The sequence below is a fragment of the Muntiacus reevesi genome, chromosome 3, assembly GCF_963930625.1.
Source record: "Muntiacus reevesi chromosome 3, mMunRee1.1, whole genome shotgun sequence".
Classification (NCBI taxonomy): domain Eukaryota; kingdom Metazoa; phylum Chordata; class Mammalia; order Artiodactyla; family Cervidae; genus Muntiacus; species Muntiacus reevesi.
The window spans coordinates 37,565,874-37,583,513 of record NC_089251.1 but is presented as its reverse complement, the minus strand read 5'-3'; the positions used below and the strand labels follow the sequence as shown (position 1 = coordinate 37,583,513).

General features: G+C 41.1%; 1 protein-coding gene across 1 annotated transcript in view; it reads left to right on the top strand.

Moving 5' to 3' along the window:
- ANTXR1 (ANTXR cell adhesion molecule 1) overlaps positions 1-17,640 on the top strand; it is a 253,071-nt gene that overhangs the window by 113,634 nt on the left and 121,797 nt on the right. Inside the window, exons 11-12 of the mRNA XM_065929030.1 lie at positions 1,513-1,582; positions 3,180-3,258. Coding sequence (XP_065785102.1) covers positions 1,513-1,582; positions 3,180-3,258 — 149 coding nt within the window. The remainder of the gene's footprint in view (positions 1-1,512; positions 1,583-3,179; positions 3,259-17,640) is intronic.

The following is a 17,640-nucleotide window of genomic DNA, read 5'->3' as shown; positions in this document are numbered from 1 at the left end:
CCATATGCTGAGTATAGTAACTTCTCAGCCCTGCTTCTGGCCCCAGAATCTGAGAAATGATGAAGTTTTTAAGGAGTTCCAGATTAAAGCTGCTTAAGTTTTTCCCTGGACATCCATTAGAATAAGAAAAAGAAATCCCTCAGCTCCAGATTCCACCCCCCGCTTGAATCCATCTCTCATAACTACATTTGCTAAAACTTCCAAAATCATCACTTCAAGTTTTTCTCCAAAAACCTCCAAAGTTCTTTTCATAGCCAAATAGGCTTAGGTCCAAATCCCTCAGTCTAACTCAAAGAACTTGGACCAAACATTTTCCTATACTGATCTTTTCAAGTCCTCCTTATGTCCTACTCTGGAGCATCCCTTTTGTTTGCTCTGCCTTTGCTGTTTGCCATTTTTCCCACCAGAAATGCATCTTCCCATCTCTCCCCCGAAACTCAGCTGCTGTTATGTTCCCTGTGACCTCATCATGTCACCCACCTAGATGGAGCTGCTCTCTGCTTCTGAAGCCAAATCATATTTTGGCTTAGCTACTTCTTGTATCTGTCAGCAAATTTCTTTTTTTTAAATTGTGATATAATTGATATTTATTAGTCTCAGGTGTACAACATAATGGTTCAATATTTTTATATATTCTGAAATGATCACCACAGTAAATCTAGTTAACATCCATCACCACACATAGTTATAATTTTTTCCTTAGGATAAGAACTTTTCAGATTTACAAATCTTGTAAACTTTCAAATCATGCCGTACATTGCATCCTCATTACTTATTTATCTTATACCTCGAAATTTGTACCTTTTGACCACCATACCTACCCCTGGCAGGTATTTCACCCACCCCACCTACCCCTGCCCCTGGTAACAACCAATCTCTTCTCTGAGTCTGTGAGTTGTGGTGGGTTTTTTTTTTCCTTTTTATATTCCACATATGAGTGAGATTATACAGCATTTGTCTCTCATTGTCTGACATTTTACTTAGTGTAATGCCCTCAAAGTCTATCCACGTTGTCACAAATGGCAAGGTTTCCACTTTTATGGCTGAATAACACTCCATTCTACACACATATGCCCTAATTTCTTTGTCCATTCATCTGTAGATAGACAATTAGGTGGATTCCCTGTCTTGGCTATTGTATCAATAAGCAATGTTGAATCAACAAACTTTTCCCATGAGTATGACTCCTCTCTCAAACTAGGCCTAGACTAGAAGCTCCCCAGGATCAGTCTGATACCTTCTCATTTCCCCTCAGTTACGCCTGGTCTGTGGTAAGAGCTCACTCTCTGTGTGCTCACTGAGGCTCAACTGGATATACAGGTTAGAAAGTATTCAGGCAGAAGAGCTTGCATTCACTCTAATGGATTTTACAACTCAAGACAAGTTTACATTTCAAAACATCGTGGCTTTTCTAGTGTCTCCTAGGACTTGGTTGATGGTCTGCAGGAGGCACCAAATATGAAACTACCAACTTGCCTCACTCCTCTTAATCCAGTGACTTCCTTTTTACAGATGAGAAGCCCTTCACTGTGGAAGATACTTACTTGCTGTGTCCAGCACCTATCTTAAAGGAAGTTGGCATGTAAGTTTCCACCAGCAACTAAACCCCACAGCCAGGGAGGTGAGAGGAGGTGGGGGGGGGGGGGCACAAAAGGAGAAGAGTCTCTCTTCACTGTCATTATGGAACCTTTCTCTAGACCCCTCCAGATAATGATGATGGTGCTATGAGTGCAGAGAGCCAGGCACTAGCATCAGTGTTTTACAGAGGGGACCTTTATTCTACTAAGATCCACCATAGCCTGCCAGGCTCTTCTGTCCATGGGATTCTCCAGGCAAGAGTACTGGAGTGGGTTGCCATTCCCTTCTCCAGGGGATCTTCCCAAAACAGGGGTCAAACTCGATCTCCTGCATTGCAAGTAGATTCCTTACCCTCTGAGCCATCAGGGAAGCCCAATGAACCATCGCAATTTTACAGATGTGCAGTCTATAGCAGAGCGAATTTAAGTAGCTTGTCGAGGTCATGTCATGAGTGGAAGAGTATGAGTTCAAAACAAGGTCTGTCTGGCTTCATCACAACTACGTTTCTAGAAAGTTCTCAGGCTACCCAAGGCACTATTATACTCATAACCTCATCCTGTCATCATAATTGCCCTTCTAGATGATTATCTCCTTTCTTAGAGATAAGGAAATTTGGAAAAGAAGCTCAGCAAGGATAAGTGATCCACAGCTGATTCAGGACCCCACAGTCAGACCCTCAGAGGCCATGTTCAGTGTTCCTCTGTGTCTCTCCAGAGCATCACGTATTCATCTGCACTGCCCAAGCCTCTCTGAACTAATTTATGGAGAAAATCTCACAGTGATGCAGTTGTGATAAGTGCTAGTGAGATGAGATCAAAATAATCAAGAGAAGGAGGAGAATTAGCATCCTAAGCAAGAAAAGAAATATGCAGGGAAAGAGACAAGCAGTGTTGGTGAGGGAACACAAACTAACCTCTCTGTAAACACATCTCTAACAGAATGAAGACAGAATGGTGGCTTTAAGCAAAAATGCTAAACTTGTTCATCTGAATTCTGCTTTCAATCATTTGTTCAAATTACAAAGCCTCCAAATCTAGTTGCCTGACATCAGCTCATCATGCCACTGATTCCACAAACTAGCCCTGTGTCCGTGATACATAAGGCAAGCTTGTGTTTCAACGAGCATCTTCTAGATGGGAGGAAATAGAAGGCAGGTTAGCTCATGTACACACTGCTGTACCTTTCTGTGTTGGCTGGGTGGAAACAAAACCGTCACCATCAGAATCTCATCACTGAGAGTCCAGACAACAACTGTATGTAGAGTTTCTAGCTTAACCAGTTCATCCCCTGCTGATTTGGACCATTGGTTAAGACTACCTCTTCCTACCTACTACAATGTGGCAAGTAAATTAAGCGGGAGCAGCCTCTGTCCATTCAATGCTATTTGCCATGATGTAAGAAAGGCTGGATACACTGCCTTGCTGCACCAGCCGGGTGTATCCTGACATCTCTCTAGGGTGTTAGAGATGGATCAGCCCTTGGAGAGCATCCTCTGAGTTTTACAAAGGAGCCAGCTCAGAGGGTGGTTTAGAACGGAGCCCCCAGGGGCCCTATGTGTCGGCACGCTGTGCTGAGTATCCCTGGTCCCCGTGTCGTTGCAGGAAAGCCGCGCTTCAGGTCAGCATGAACGACGGCCTCTCCTTCATCTCCAGTTCTGTCATCATCACCACCACACACTGCGTAAGTCCCTGCCTTTCCCTTGACCAAGAATTTCGTTGTCAGCCTCATCTCCCTGGCGAGTTTTTTCCAGTTCTGCATTCTGTTAACTGAGCTTTGACCCTGGCACTGCAAGGCCAGCCTTTGGCCACCTCAGGGGCTGTACGCATGTTGAGAGTGTATCAGGAATGCCCGTTCCTCCCGGGTTCCCCGTTTCTGTTACTAAAAGTGAGACCTGGCCACACTGGCATGAGCAGACGGTACGGTGGGGCCAGGGCCTGTGCAGTGTGGAGCGGGGATGCCTGGATGGACTGGGTGTAGGAGAAATGCACAGAAATAAATGGCACAGTATATACAGAAAACCCATCTTAGGGAGTTTTTCCTCTAAAAGGAAGCATGGGGGAGGTGGGTAGTGCAGTAGCTGAAGGAAGAGGTGGAGTAAAAAGACAGGCTTTTATTTAGAATTGGAGAAGTTGCCACTTGTTAATATGATTGTGAAAATAATCCAGGAGAAAATGGAAAATTCATGAAATGGGAGAGAAGAGGAAGGGACCTTGGCCCATAGGGGTAGTGAGGCAGAGAGCAGACTATATCCTCTGCCAGCTCCTCCAATGCCCCATCTCTGGGTCCTTCATGGAAGGAGTATTCATCTCTGGCTACGCATGAGATCACCTGGAAAGCTTTTAAAAAATATGGATTCCCTGACCAGTTGGGACAAAGTCTGTGCAGCGGGCCCCAGCTTTGGTGGGTTCAGGGACCCCTTGGGAGTTCTCTTGTGCAACTATGACTGGGAACCCCTGAGTTTATGAGGTTGCTCCCACTGTCAGTGTCTTGGAGCTCAGCCCGTCAGAGGGCAGTCAGGGCTTTGTTAGCTCATATACAGACCTCAGCTCCTAATATGAACATTTCCAAAAGGATCTTTGTTGAATATTCAGTTTCTGTTCTACCAAATGCACTTTTCCCATGAGATTGCTCTGCATGCTAAGTCGCTTCAGTTGTGCCTGACTCTTTGCAACCCTTTGGACTGTGGCCCACCAGGTTTCTCTATCCTCGGGGATTCTCCAGGAAAGAATACTGGAGTGGGTTGCCATGCCCTCCTCCAGGGGATCTTCCCAAGCCAGGGACTGAACCTGTGCCTCTTAGGTCTCCTGCTTTGGCAGGCAAATTTGGGGAGTTCTTTACCACTAGCGCCACCTGGGAAGATCACTCTAGAGACTAGCATTTTTTGACCTGCTGGCCAGCTTAGACAGATACCTTAGTCATTTCCCAGCTGGCCTTTGGAGGGCATGTCATTAGAACCCCTCAGTGATTGGGGTTTGTGTCCTGAACACTATCCAGGTGGATGAGGGAAGGAGAGCAGACAGGCCCTGGAGCTGGACAAGATAAACATGAATTGTTTCCTGGAGGAGCAGGAAGCCAGGCCTCATAAGGGACAATGCACCCAGCTTCCCTAGGTGTCCCTCCTCCTCCTTTCCCCCCACACACATACGTTGCATCATATGTTAGGAGCCAGTCAGCTTTCTTGAAAGCTGGGTAAACCAATGCAGTGGGTACAGACAATGGAAAAGTTTCACTTGACCAAAGTAAGAGCCTAGCGTCATCACAGAAACGTATCACCCCTGAGCAATGTCTGTGTCTCAGGCACGCCTCAGTGGAACCTTAAATCTGGAGACCAAATCTGAAAGCTGGATGTGGGAGCAGTGACATGTCTCCAAGCATGCCCTGCCTGATTCTTTCAGAAACTGACCCTGTTGGAAACTGCCAACCTGCAGGAAATGATTAAAATACCCCAAATCTAACAACGCCATTCCAGATTCCTCCCTGCTTTGGAATGACCCAAAAGTATGGGCCTGCATTTCTCATTATGTCTGGCCGGACCAAAGAAACAGCCATGTCCTGAGTCTGTGAGGGCAGGGAGGTGGGAAGGGGAAGTATCTCGGGACAAGCCTGTGGGGTGGCAGGGGCAGGATGACAAACTCAAGCCCTGGGCCGCTAAGCCAAGAAGAGAGGGTGTCCTCACTGACATAACCCAAAAGGAAAAGAACTCCCAGACAACTCTAATATCATCCTGACTCATCCAGCCTACGTTGCATTTCCCATCTCCTTCATCTAGTGCAAGTCACTAAGTTTTCTGTTTGACTGACCCTTGATCAGCATCACCGCGTAACATCTGCATTATTCGCCTTTCACTTGAGAAGGCTGCATGTCTATGACAAAGTTGTAAGGACCCTAAGATTTTAGATCCAGGTCCATTCACTCATTTATTCAACAAATATTCACTGATCATGCACAATGTGCCAGGTAGGCACTGCCCTGGGTGCTCAAGATACATCAGAGGACACAAAGGACAAAAATCTCTTATCTCACAGGGATCCGGGGAGAGAAAGCAGACAGTGAACAATAGACATAACAAATGAATCACACACTATGTTAAGAAGTGATATAAGCTGTAAAAAAAAAAAAAAAAAAAAAAGCCAAGGGAATTGCATGATGATCCAGAGGTTAGGACTCCATGCTTTCACTACTATGGGCCTGGGTTCAGTCCCTGGTGGAGGAACTAAGATCACACAACCCATACCATGAAAAATAAAATAAAGTAAAAAATAGAACCAAGAAGGGAATTTGGTACTGCTTGAGTGAGTGAGTGAGTACAAAAGAAGTGGTATTTGAATAGAGACTTTGAAGTTAGCTGTGAGGGAGAACTTTCCAAACGGTGAGCCCCACTGCTCAGAGCCCATCACCAGGGTCAGCTGGTATGTTCAAGGAAGAAAGAGGGCTGGTGAGGAGTGAGGCAAGCAGTAGGCAGTGAGGTTATGGGATGGAGAGTGGAGGGTCTTGAGAGAACTTCGGCTTTTGCAGAGGTGCAACGCAACCTGGCTTGCATTTGAAAGTTCACTCTGGCTACTGGAATGGCCAATAGGAAGACAAAGGATAGAAGGACCTTGACTGTTCAGGAGGGTTATGGCAATATTTCAGGCACAAGTGATGATGGGAGCTTGACTCAGGTGAGAACAATGGTGATGAGAGAAGAGATCATAGTCAGATATGTTCTGAAGGCAAAGCTAGCATATTTCCCAAATCATAAGACATAAAGCTTGAGAGGAGAGGAATCAAGAATGGCTCCAAGGTACAACCACTGTGGAGAACAGTATAGAGTTTCCATAAAAAAACTAAAAATAGAATTGCCATAGGATCCATCAGTCCCACTCCTGGGCATATATCTAATTCAAAGGAAATATGCATTGCAATGTTAATAGCAATATTGTTTTGCAATAGCCAGGACATGGAAGCAACCTAAATGTCCATTGACAGATGAATAAATAAATAAGATGTAATACATACATACAATGGAATATTAATCAGCCATGAAAAAGAATGAAATAATGCCATTGGCAGCAATAAGGATGCACCTATTATTGTACTAGGTGAAGATTGTCATACTAAGTGAAGTAAGTAGAGAAAAACAAAATACCGTATGCTATCACTTGTATGTGGAATCTAAAATATGATACAATTAAACTTACTCACAAAATAGACTCACAGACATAGAAAAGAAATTTATGGTTCCCAAAGGGGGAATGGGGTGGGCAAGAGATAAATTAGGAGTTTGGGATTAGCAGATACAAAATACCATATGTTTAATAAATACTATATATTTAATAGATATATAACAAGGTCCTACTGTATAGCCCAGGGAACTAAATTCCATATCCTGTAATAAACCATAATGGAAAGAATATGAATAAGAGTGTATATACTCATATATAAATATAACTGAATCACTGTGCTGTATGCCAGAAACTAACACAACATTGTAATTTAACTATGCTTAAGTAAATAATTGTTAAAAAAAGAACGGTCCAGAGGGCTTCGGCCAAGGAGTAGCCCTCGGTTGACAGGAAGAAGGCTAAAGCCAGAGAGGATATGAGGCAGAGGAGGAATCAGATGTTTTTTTATCCACAAGTCCTGTGGCCTTGACTGAGTTATTTAGCCCCTAGGTACCTCAACTTCCTAATCTGTAAAATTAGAATAATAATAATTTACATCTCTTAGCAGTACTGTAAGTATTAAATGAAATGATTATGTAAAGTGCTTGGCAAGCAGTCCTGGCCTGTAGTAAGTGCTTGATAAATGTTAGTTGTTATTATAGTGGAAGCTTAGTCAAAATGATGGACCTAATTGGAGATTCTTCCCAAGGAGTTGCTCCTCACTTCAGAGTCCCAGTGTAACAAAATAACTCTTTCAACACAACATGTAGCCCTATGAGAATATGTTTGTCGCTTGATCAAACCCAAATGATTGTAAGGGGGCAGACAAGTTGGCCAAAATCATCCAGAAAAGAAGATTTATAGTGAAATATTCAACCCCAGTCCCCAACAAGTCCTGTAGAAGCTCAAATTAAAAAGACTAAAGCCATCACTGGACAAATAGAGATGCAAGTGGAGTGGGTGGTCCTCCAGAATATGAAGTAAGGTCTTGGACTTGCCTTTGTTTCTTGGGCAGCTGGTTTGGAGGACAAGGTTTTTAGATCAAAAATGATCCCCTGGGTCTGAGTAAAGGGTTAGTCTTGTCAGTGCCAGTTGCAGCCTGCCCAGTCCATCCCCTGGAACCAAAAATAATTTTAAAATATGTAGTTGAACCTGTTCTTTTCTCGCTTTATTTGGTGCCCATTTGGACAACCGTGTCACAAGTTTTCAAGATCTGCAATGAATAACTGTTGCCTCTGCCAAAAGCAGAAATTCCATGAAGTTTTACAGGAAAGACATTTTTCCATCCAAGAACTAAAAGATTCCTATACAAATGGTAAACTTTGTTGAGCTCCATGACTATAGAAAATGGTCAAACATCCAAAGCTCTCTCTTCCCAGCATATTTGAATACATCCCATCTCTAAGAGTCTTCACTGACCTCCTTTTTTTCTCCAACTCTAGAAATAGGTTGAGAAAAATCACCAAAATGTACTGCTCTAAGGGAAATAGCAAAAAACAATTTGTCATTTTGATAACAATTCAAGCAAATTTAGGACCTTACCAGAACTTTTTATGAAAGATTGTCTTCTTTTATGTAAATAACCTTAAAATTGTATTATTTTCCACCTGAAGTGTACAAAAATCAGAGAATTGTCCCACAAGTGTTTCTCACATTCTTCTTATGTCTCTGGTGCTCCATTTATGTTTTACAAGTCACTGTCCTTAAGGAACGTAAAATCCATTTTGAGAAGTGAGTCCAACAAACTCATAAAAGAGTATGTAATAAAGAACAAGGTCATGGGAGCCAGGTGTACAAATGCTGTAGGATTTCAGAGTAGAGAAGAAGGTGTGACTCCACAAAGAGTCATGAGGGACTCTTTGAAGGAAGCAAAACCCAAGTGGTGGTTTGAAAAATGAAAATAACAGGTGAGAAGTGGGAAGTGGCCTTCTGCTAAAGTGAAACCAATCTGAGTAGAACTAGGTACAACCATGAGCATAGTTTGTTCATGGTCCCTCCTAGGAAACATGACTTTTTTTTTCCACCCTCTTATTTTGTATCAATATCTGGTACCTTCTAATTGAGGTGCATCCCTCAGGTTGGACCTTTCCAAGGATGTGCACGCCACACCCCTGATCACCTGGTGATCAACAGTGAGGCCCAGCTGATGCTCTTCCCTATTAACTATTAGGATTTGATTAGTGTTGGTTTCCAGGTTGGAGAATCAGTCTTTGAAGGGGAGACCTAAAATTAGACATAAAAGTCTCAAATCAACACTAACTCAGTGGACAGCCTGTCTTTGCTCCTAATTTATCCGAACAATAGCCTGGCTACAGTGGTGTGCATGTGAGCGTGCTCAGTCACTCAGTCGTGTCTGACTCTGCAACCCCATGGACTACAGCCCAGCAGGCTCCTCTGTCCATGGAATTTTCCAGGCAAGAGAACTGGGATAGGTTGCCATGCCCTCCTCCTCCAGGGGATCTTCCTGCTCCAGGGATCAAACCCACGTCTCCTGTGTCTCCTGCATTGCAGGCTGGTCCTTTACCCACCGAGCCACCAGGGAAGCCCCACAGTGACAAGGCTGAGTAAATCTGAGAGGACCCATGTCAAGTCCCTATTCAGAGAAAATTTTTGAATTAAAATAAAAATGCAACAGACTTAACCCTAAGGCATCAAAACCAGAACGAATGCTCTATGATTACAGCAGAATGGAAGAATTAAGAATAATATTGAGTCAAAAATCCTAATTTCAGGTTCTAGCCCTTCCATTTCCTACGATGATCTTGGGCAAGTTAATCTGAGCCTGTCTCAGTGTCTGTCTTGTTGTAAAGTTTAAAAAGTGACAGCTGTGTGTTAGTTCGTTGACATTCTCTTTTCTTACCGAGTAATAGTCTAATGGACTATCTCATTAAAAGATTTGCTGTTCATTATTTATAAACAGGCTATTTTCCCTGATTAAGAAGTATGCTTCCTTCTGAATCCATGATAAGCCTGTTCCTTTAGGAACGCCTGGGAAAGACTGAAGATATTGCCTGCATAATAACGAGGGAAAGCAGCACCAGTAAATTAGATCTGGTGATAAGTCAAACTGGGTTAAGCTGCAGTTTCCTCAATATTTTTTGTATAGTTGATTTATAATATTGTGCAGCAAAGTGATTCAGTTTCATATATATATATATATATATATATATAAAATTTTTCAAATTCTTTTCCATTATAGGTTGCTGCAAGATACGGAATATAGTACCCTGTGCTACACAGTAAATCTTGTTGTTTATCTATTTTATACATAGTGGTGTGTATCTGTTAATGTTCACTATTTTTGAAAAGAAAAGTTTTCTCAGTAAATGGATCATGGAGTAACATAAGGGAACTATATAGACTATGTAGAAGAATGAGTCAAAACAAGTATTAACTAAATTTGATGCATCATTATCACATAGAAAATTTCCAGTATTAAAATTTAAAATACGCTATCACACCCAGCTTGTCTGGAAGCGTTTTATCAGAGGAGGTACCATTTCATACAGATGAGAGCTGCAAGCTCAAAATCTTCTGACAGCCTGGATCGTCCAGCGTGCCCTGAAATAGCCACAACTCACTGGGGTTTGGAGTACATTTGACTTCTATATGAATGAACCTAGTACCAATTTGTTTCCCAATGGTTTTTAAATGATTTTACTCGTCAGATTTTCATGAATTGAGACTCTTCTATCCCCAAACTAATGGCATTTTTCCCAGAAAAAGAGTGAGAAAAAATTTTGTGTGTGTGCTATCAAGATCAAGATTCAGGGCAGGCTCTGGCACATGAGGATCTACAGCACACAGCAGACAAAACTTTCGTGACTGATACAGAATCTAAGTAACTACATTTGCTAAGTCCAAGGAACACAAAGATAATGCATGGGAAACAGACAAGTACTGCAAAGATTTGCAATTTGACATAAGTGCTTTAATTGAGAAATGAACAATGCCCAGTGATACCATGAAGTGGAGTGTCTGGGGAGTCAAAGAAGGATTGATTCACAGGAAAGATGATAAATTTGCTCCGGGTATGGCCCGGGTGAAGGTGTGTTTGAGGCCCATGTGGCTGTGGTTAGTTGGGATGGGATGTTAGGAGAGAAGATAGAGATGAAACAACTGAGACCGGTTGGAGAAGCCTTCCTTAGTTGGAGTTTTTCTCTAGTATTTACTTTAAGTATAATACAGAATGCTGTTTTGATGTTGAATTCCAATATCTCCTCATTTAGGAAATAAACATTTCTCATCTTCAAAAAAAAGAATCTAGAGGAAAGCAGTGTCGAAGGAAAACTGGCATGGCCTGAGTTTGCCTTGGAATACCAGAAACCAAGGCCCTTGTGGCTCCGCTGGTAAAGAATCTAACTCCTATGCGGGAGACCTGGGTTCGATCCCTGAGTTGGGAGGATCCCCTGGAGAAGGGATAGGCTACCCACTCCAGTATTCTGGCCTGGAGAATTCCATGGACTGTATAGTCCATGGGGTCACAAAGGGTCAGACACAACTGAGCGACTTTCACTTTCACCAGAAACCAAGGCAATGGTAACTTAAATATAATCTGGATGCTGCCAATGTAGGCTGAGGTTGCACAAACAGCCTTGGTTAGGGCTAGCTCAGAAGACAGTGTGCTGGAACCCATAGAAGAATGCTCCAGTGCCTGCAGCAGAGAGGCTTCAGATGAAGGTCAGGGGCCATCTTCCAACCTTGTCTGCAGAGTTCTATTCTAAGCAATTTCCTGGGTTCATTTTGTAAGTCAGTTCAATTCTGTGACTAATTGCTTTGAAATAACTTAGGAAAATAAAAATCCAGCCCAGCTTTGTAGTTGTATAACTATCTAGGTAAACAGACAGTTGGCATGACTGCCCTTGCCAAAATTTCTTGAATTTCACCAGCCTGGTAGGGAATGAATCCAGAACCTTGTGCTGAGTGGCAATCTGGCCTTCCAACATAATAAAAAACTAATGCTCACTCTTCAGAAAAAGTAGAAATCAGAGAAGTCTTTTTTCTCCTATTTCTTTTCCAAGGTAAACAAAACAGTCCTTTAATCAAAACAGGTAGCTATCTTTGAAGTAGCTAATTCAGACCAGCAGCTATAAGTATGTGGGCCTCTTCATTAAGGAAAGTAGTTTAGAGAAGCAGTTGTTGATGGTGAACAAACTGGAACCGGCACGTATGAAATAGTACTGTGGTCCAAGTGTTAGGCTCTCAGAGAAGCTCATAGCCTGTCTTTGCCCTCCAGAAGCATACAAACTAGTTATCAAGGCAGAATACATACTCCAACAGGTAAATACTATATTTGGTGGTATAAAAGGTAAATATTATATTTGGGGGTGCAAAAGGCAAATACCACAGGGTATCCAGAAATTCTTTTGTCTATTCCAAAGACTCATGAGCCTCCACCCAGGCCTGTGGATAAGTAAATTGACACAAGCACTGCACACTTTGGGGAGAGTCCACTTAATGGTCCTAGTGGCTTACCAAGTTCTAACCCTAACCCTAACTTCTCAGTTACTTAAGAAGGCATTCATGTCTTCCTGCAAAAGGGAGCTGGACAAATTCTAGAAATTCAAGAGTAACATATAGACAGCTCACGATGTACTCAACTCAGAGTGTCTTTTTCCCAACAAGACCTCTCCCAATTTTTATTTCTCCCCAGTTGTATTTCTCAATTATAGGAAAAGACTCATGAAGAAGACAAGTCCCTTCCAAACAATCAGTGGAGAAGGGCAGGACCAAGCCCCACACCCCAATTTTTCCTATAGATTCTTCACCCTGACATCATTCCACTGCCTGTATAGCTCACTCCCGTGTCTACCTTTCTCCTTATCCATTTAGCCCCCATGTCTTCACAGAGGGTGAAGAGTTCCTATCCTGGAAGAATAAGGGGTGTCAGGGCTGGAGGGGAAATAGGAGACTGACTTTGCAGAGGGTTTGAATGACAGAAGATGGAGTCTGGGTGATGGGAAACCATTCAAAGGAAGAACAAGGCAATATTTTTGGAAGATTAATTCAGCATTTGTTTATTCCAAGTATATTAGCAAAATATTATTTATCTGGATGTCCCTGATTTATAATTTGGTCATTTGGAAAGGAACAGGCTCCAGTTTACTGTTCCATTATCTGAGGTGAAGGAAACTTTGTTCCAAGAATGACCAATCCACAGCCCTAGGGCTACTAGTGATTCATTAGCGTCTCATAATCAGCCCCTGAAAAAGGATGGCTTTTACTTTCTTATTGCTGTAATTATAGGTGATATGTCCTGTGAAAGATGTGGCTTAGCAAAGTACAAAGGAAAGATTTAGTTGGGGAAGAAAAGTGGGAACCATCATGAACTTTGGGATCAGATTAGTGTGACTAAAATCCCAGTCCTTAAAAAACTGGCAGTGGTCCTAGTACACAATAGATGCCCAATGTTGGCTTCCTTAGGCTGATGTTATAGGTTCTCTAAGAATCAGCACGGCGACAGCCTCTGATTTCTGGTTGAATTAACAGAAGAATGGTATCTGAGCCTAAGGAAGCAATAGAACCTTTCAACTTGCTGAAGGAACACCTTTCAAGTATCATATTAAATAGTAAGGACACTGCAAAGGAGAACCTCAAAAAACTGAATATGTGAAAAAAGATTACCAAGTATGATAAATCATATAGAATAATCTATAGAATTGAGACCAAAGATATGAAGAAAGACTTGATAGACATTTTCAATATTTCAAGGGCTGGGCTCTCCTGAGGTATATCTGCTTTTATTGTGTATATCTAAGGAGTAGAATGGGGCTTCCCTGGTGGTTCAGATGATAAGGAATCTGCCTACATTGTGGGAGACCCCGGTTCGTTCTTGAGTCAAAAGGATCCCTTGGAGAAGGGAATGGTAACCTATGCAGTATTCTTGCCTGGAAAATCCCATGGACAGAGGAGCCTGGCAGGCTACAGTCCATGAGGTTATAAAAAGTGGAGTAGAATAGGTTGATGGATAGTTGTGGTTCAGTTTTGTAAAAAGTCTTTCTGATTGGGTGCTCCGTACAGGTGGGAGTCAACTCCCCATTGTGGTTATATTCAACTCCAGGCAACTTGATAAATTGGCAGAATTATGTAAAGGCCATTTATGCATCAGATAGGCAATTGGGACTAGAAAAACTTTCAGACTTCTTCCAGTGCTGAAAGTCTGAAATTCTAGAACTAAAAGTGATCTAGTGAAAGAGTAAGGCAAATATTATCAGTCCTATATGGTTCAACAAATGAGTTTGGCTTTTATATTTTGAAAATAAATAAGAGCCTTTTGTTGGTGACACTGGAGATAGTTTCTCTTAATGTGGTTCAAACTGGCCAACCTCCACCTGATACAAGTGAGATTATATTTCAAACCAAAGTGAGCTTAAAGCTCCTCACAAGAAAAATTTGTTTTCAAATAACTTCAGACACATCATCTCATTTACAAACGATTAATACACTAGTCAGAAATCAGTCTCATCTATTTATTAATTAGCCTTAGTAGAGACATATATAATTAAAGGTCTTTTTTTTATTTTAACAAGATGAGCTATGGTTTCTTGTACTGTCATTAGAAAGGCTGAAAGGCCATAGGAATATCAGAATGCCAAACTCAGATGTCAGACGTTGTTTATGAACTGAAATAAAAATAGTTTGGCGACATCTCTATTTTGATAACCCTTGTATACATAAGGATCTTTTCAAATATGTTTTGAAGAATTGTGCTGATTTGTTTTTCTTGGATGTTTGAGGAATTGACTTTCAGTATTTTTATCTCAAGGCATTTTAAAGAATGTTTGCTCTAAGTTTGAAATTTCCTTGTTTTGAGAGTAAATGAGAAAAAAAAAGGATTTTTCTGAATCTATACTTGAGGAAATTCAGATAAGCACATAACAAGATGGTAATATTTATTTTTAGAAATAAAAAGTCCAAATACTAATCCGTAACCAAGATAAATATATAAAGGACCAAAACCAGCAGTTAAAAAACACAGACTGATATATTGTGTTTAAAATATATTTTGCTATATTTTATTTATAATAAAGCATGCATTCAACAAAATAAAAGGGCACAAAAGTTAAAAATAAAAGTATGAGAAAAATTATGTCAAGGGAATACCAAAATAAAGTTAACATAGCTATATTAAAGTTAAACTTTTTAGCTAAAAATCTTTATTGATAAAAAGAGGACCATTACATAATGTTAAAAGGAACCGTTAACCTAGGAAGTATAATTCTAGCCTGTACTTCATGATATATCCTCAACATATATGAGGCAAAAACTGACAAGATTACAAAGAGAAATTGATAAATCCACCATCACAAGAGGACATTTTAAAACAATTCTCTTAGTAATTAATAGATCAAACAGCCAAAGGAATCAGTTCAGTTCAGTTCAGTCGCTCAGTCATATCCAACTCTTTGTGACCCCATGGTCTGTAGCATGCCAGGCCTCCCTGTCCATTACCAACTCCCAGAGCTTGCTCAAACTCATGTCCATCAAGTTGATGATCCCATCCAACCATCTCATCCTCTGTTCTCCTCTTCTCCTGCCTTCAATCTTTCCCAGCATCAGGGTCTTTTCCAATGAGTCAGTTCTTCACATCAGGTAGCCAAAGTATTGGAGTTTCAGCTTCAGCATCAATCCTTCCAGGGAATATTCAGGACTGATTTCCTTTAGGATTGACTGATTTGATCTCCTTCCAGTCATCTTCTCTAACACCACAGTTGAGAAGCATCAACTCTTGGGTGCTCAACTTTCTCTATGGTCCAGCTCTCACATCCATACGTGACTACTGGAAAAACCATAGCTTTGACTAGACGGACCTTTGTCAGCAAAGTAATGGCTCTGCTTTTTATTATGCTGTCTAAGTTGGTCATAGCTTTTCTTCCAACGAGCAAGCATCTTTTAATTTCAGGGCTGCAATCATCATCTTCAGTGATTTTGGAGCCCAAGAAAATGAAGTCTGACACTGCTTCCATTGTTTCCCCATCTATTTACCATGAAGGGATGGGACCCGATGCCATGATCTTCATTTTTTGAATGTTAAATTTTAAGCCAGCTTTTTCACTCGCCTCTTTCACTTTCATCAAGAGGCTCTTCAGTTTCTCTTCACTTTCTGCCATAAGGATGGTATCATCTGCGTATCTGAGGTTATTGATATTTCTCTCGGCAATCTTGATTCCAGCTTGTGCTTCATCCGGCCTAGTGTTTCTCATGATGTACTCTGCATATAAGTTAAATAAGCAGGGTGACAATATACAGCCTTGATGTACTCCTTTCTCAATTTGGAATCAGTCTGTTGTTCCATGTCCGGTTCTAACTGTTGCTTCTTGACCTGTGTACAGATTTCTCAAGAGACAGGTAAGGTAGTCTGATATTCCCATCTCTTGAAGAATTTTCCACAGTTTGTTGTGATCTACACACTCAAAGGCTTTGACGTAGATGTTTTTCTGGAATTATCTTGCTTTTTGTATGATCCAGCGGATGTTGACAATTGATCTCTGGTTCCTCTGCCTTTTCTAAATCCAGCTTGAGCATCTGGAAGTTCACAGTTCACGTACTGTTGAAGCTTGGATTGGAGAATTTTGAGCATTACTTTGCTAGCGTGGAGGATGAGTGCCATTGTGCAGTAGTTTGAACATTCTTTGGCATTGCCCTTCTTTGGGATTGGAATGAAAACTGACCTTTTCCAGTCCTTTGGTCACTGCTGAGTTTTCCAGATTTGCTGGCATATTGAGTGCAGCACTTTCACAACATCATCTTTTAGGGTTTGAGATAGCTCAACTGGAATTCCATCACCTCCACTAGCTTTTTTCATAGTGATGCTTCCTAAGGCCCACTCGACTTTGCAGTCCAGGATGTCTGGCTCTAGGTGAGTGATCACACCATCGTGATTATCTGGATCATGAAGATATATTTTGTACAGTTCTTCTGTGTATTCTTGCCACCTCTTCTTAATATCTTCTGCTTCTGTTAGGTCCATACCATTTCTGTCCTTTATTGTACCCATCTTTGCATGAAATATTCCCTTGGTATCTCTAATTTTCTTGAAGAGATCTCTAGTTTTTCCAATTCTATGGTTTTCCTCTATTTCATTGCAAAAAGAATAAATACCAGAAAACTGATATAAATCATGCAATTAAACATGATCTAGTGGACACACAATAATGCTCCAGCAAAATGTTCCAAGTAAGGCCCAAAATTTGGAGGGTGCATAAAATGAGGGCTATACAGTTATAAGATTAATGAAAAATACCATTATTCCATAAATTTTAAGAAAGATATCTCTGAAATTGGAAAACTTCAGAGATTAATGTATCATAATCTCATAGTATTTTTCCCTAATGGCTCATAAAATAATGAGTCATCCTACAATGGGTGCATCTTAAGTTCATTAAAATGTTTCCCAGCAGTCTGTGCTATATCCAAAGTAAAGATGATGAAACATATGCTGAACAAAACTTATTTTTCACTTCCTCTCCTCCACTCACCCCTACCAACAGTGGAAATGAGAACTCTATCCTTTCTCTTCTGGAGAGTGGGGGCCAGGCAGAGGGAAGGAGCTGATCGCCAACCACCTTACAGCCAAATCCACGACATCTTCATGGTGCTGCTGCAGGGCTTACTGTGTATAGGAAAATCTCACGTGCTTGCAGTTTCAAATAAGTCATTTAAATCTTTTATAAGTCAAATTAAAATCATAATGGAAATTAGAAAATAAAGTAGTCGATTATAAAGATTCCTCATACCAAAACTTATGGAATACAGCTAAAGTGACTCTTAGATGGAAATGTGTATCCTTAAATATCTATGTGAGAAAAGAAGAAAGGCATAAGTTGATTAGCCAAGCTTTGAACTCAAACCATTACAGAGAAACAATGGAGTAAGCCCCTCCAAAAATAGAACAAAAGCAATAAAGTAAGAGAATAGA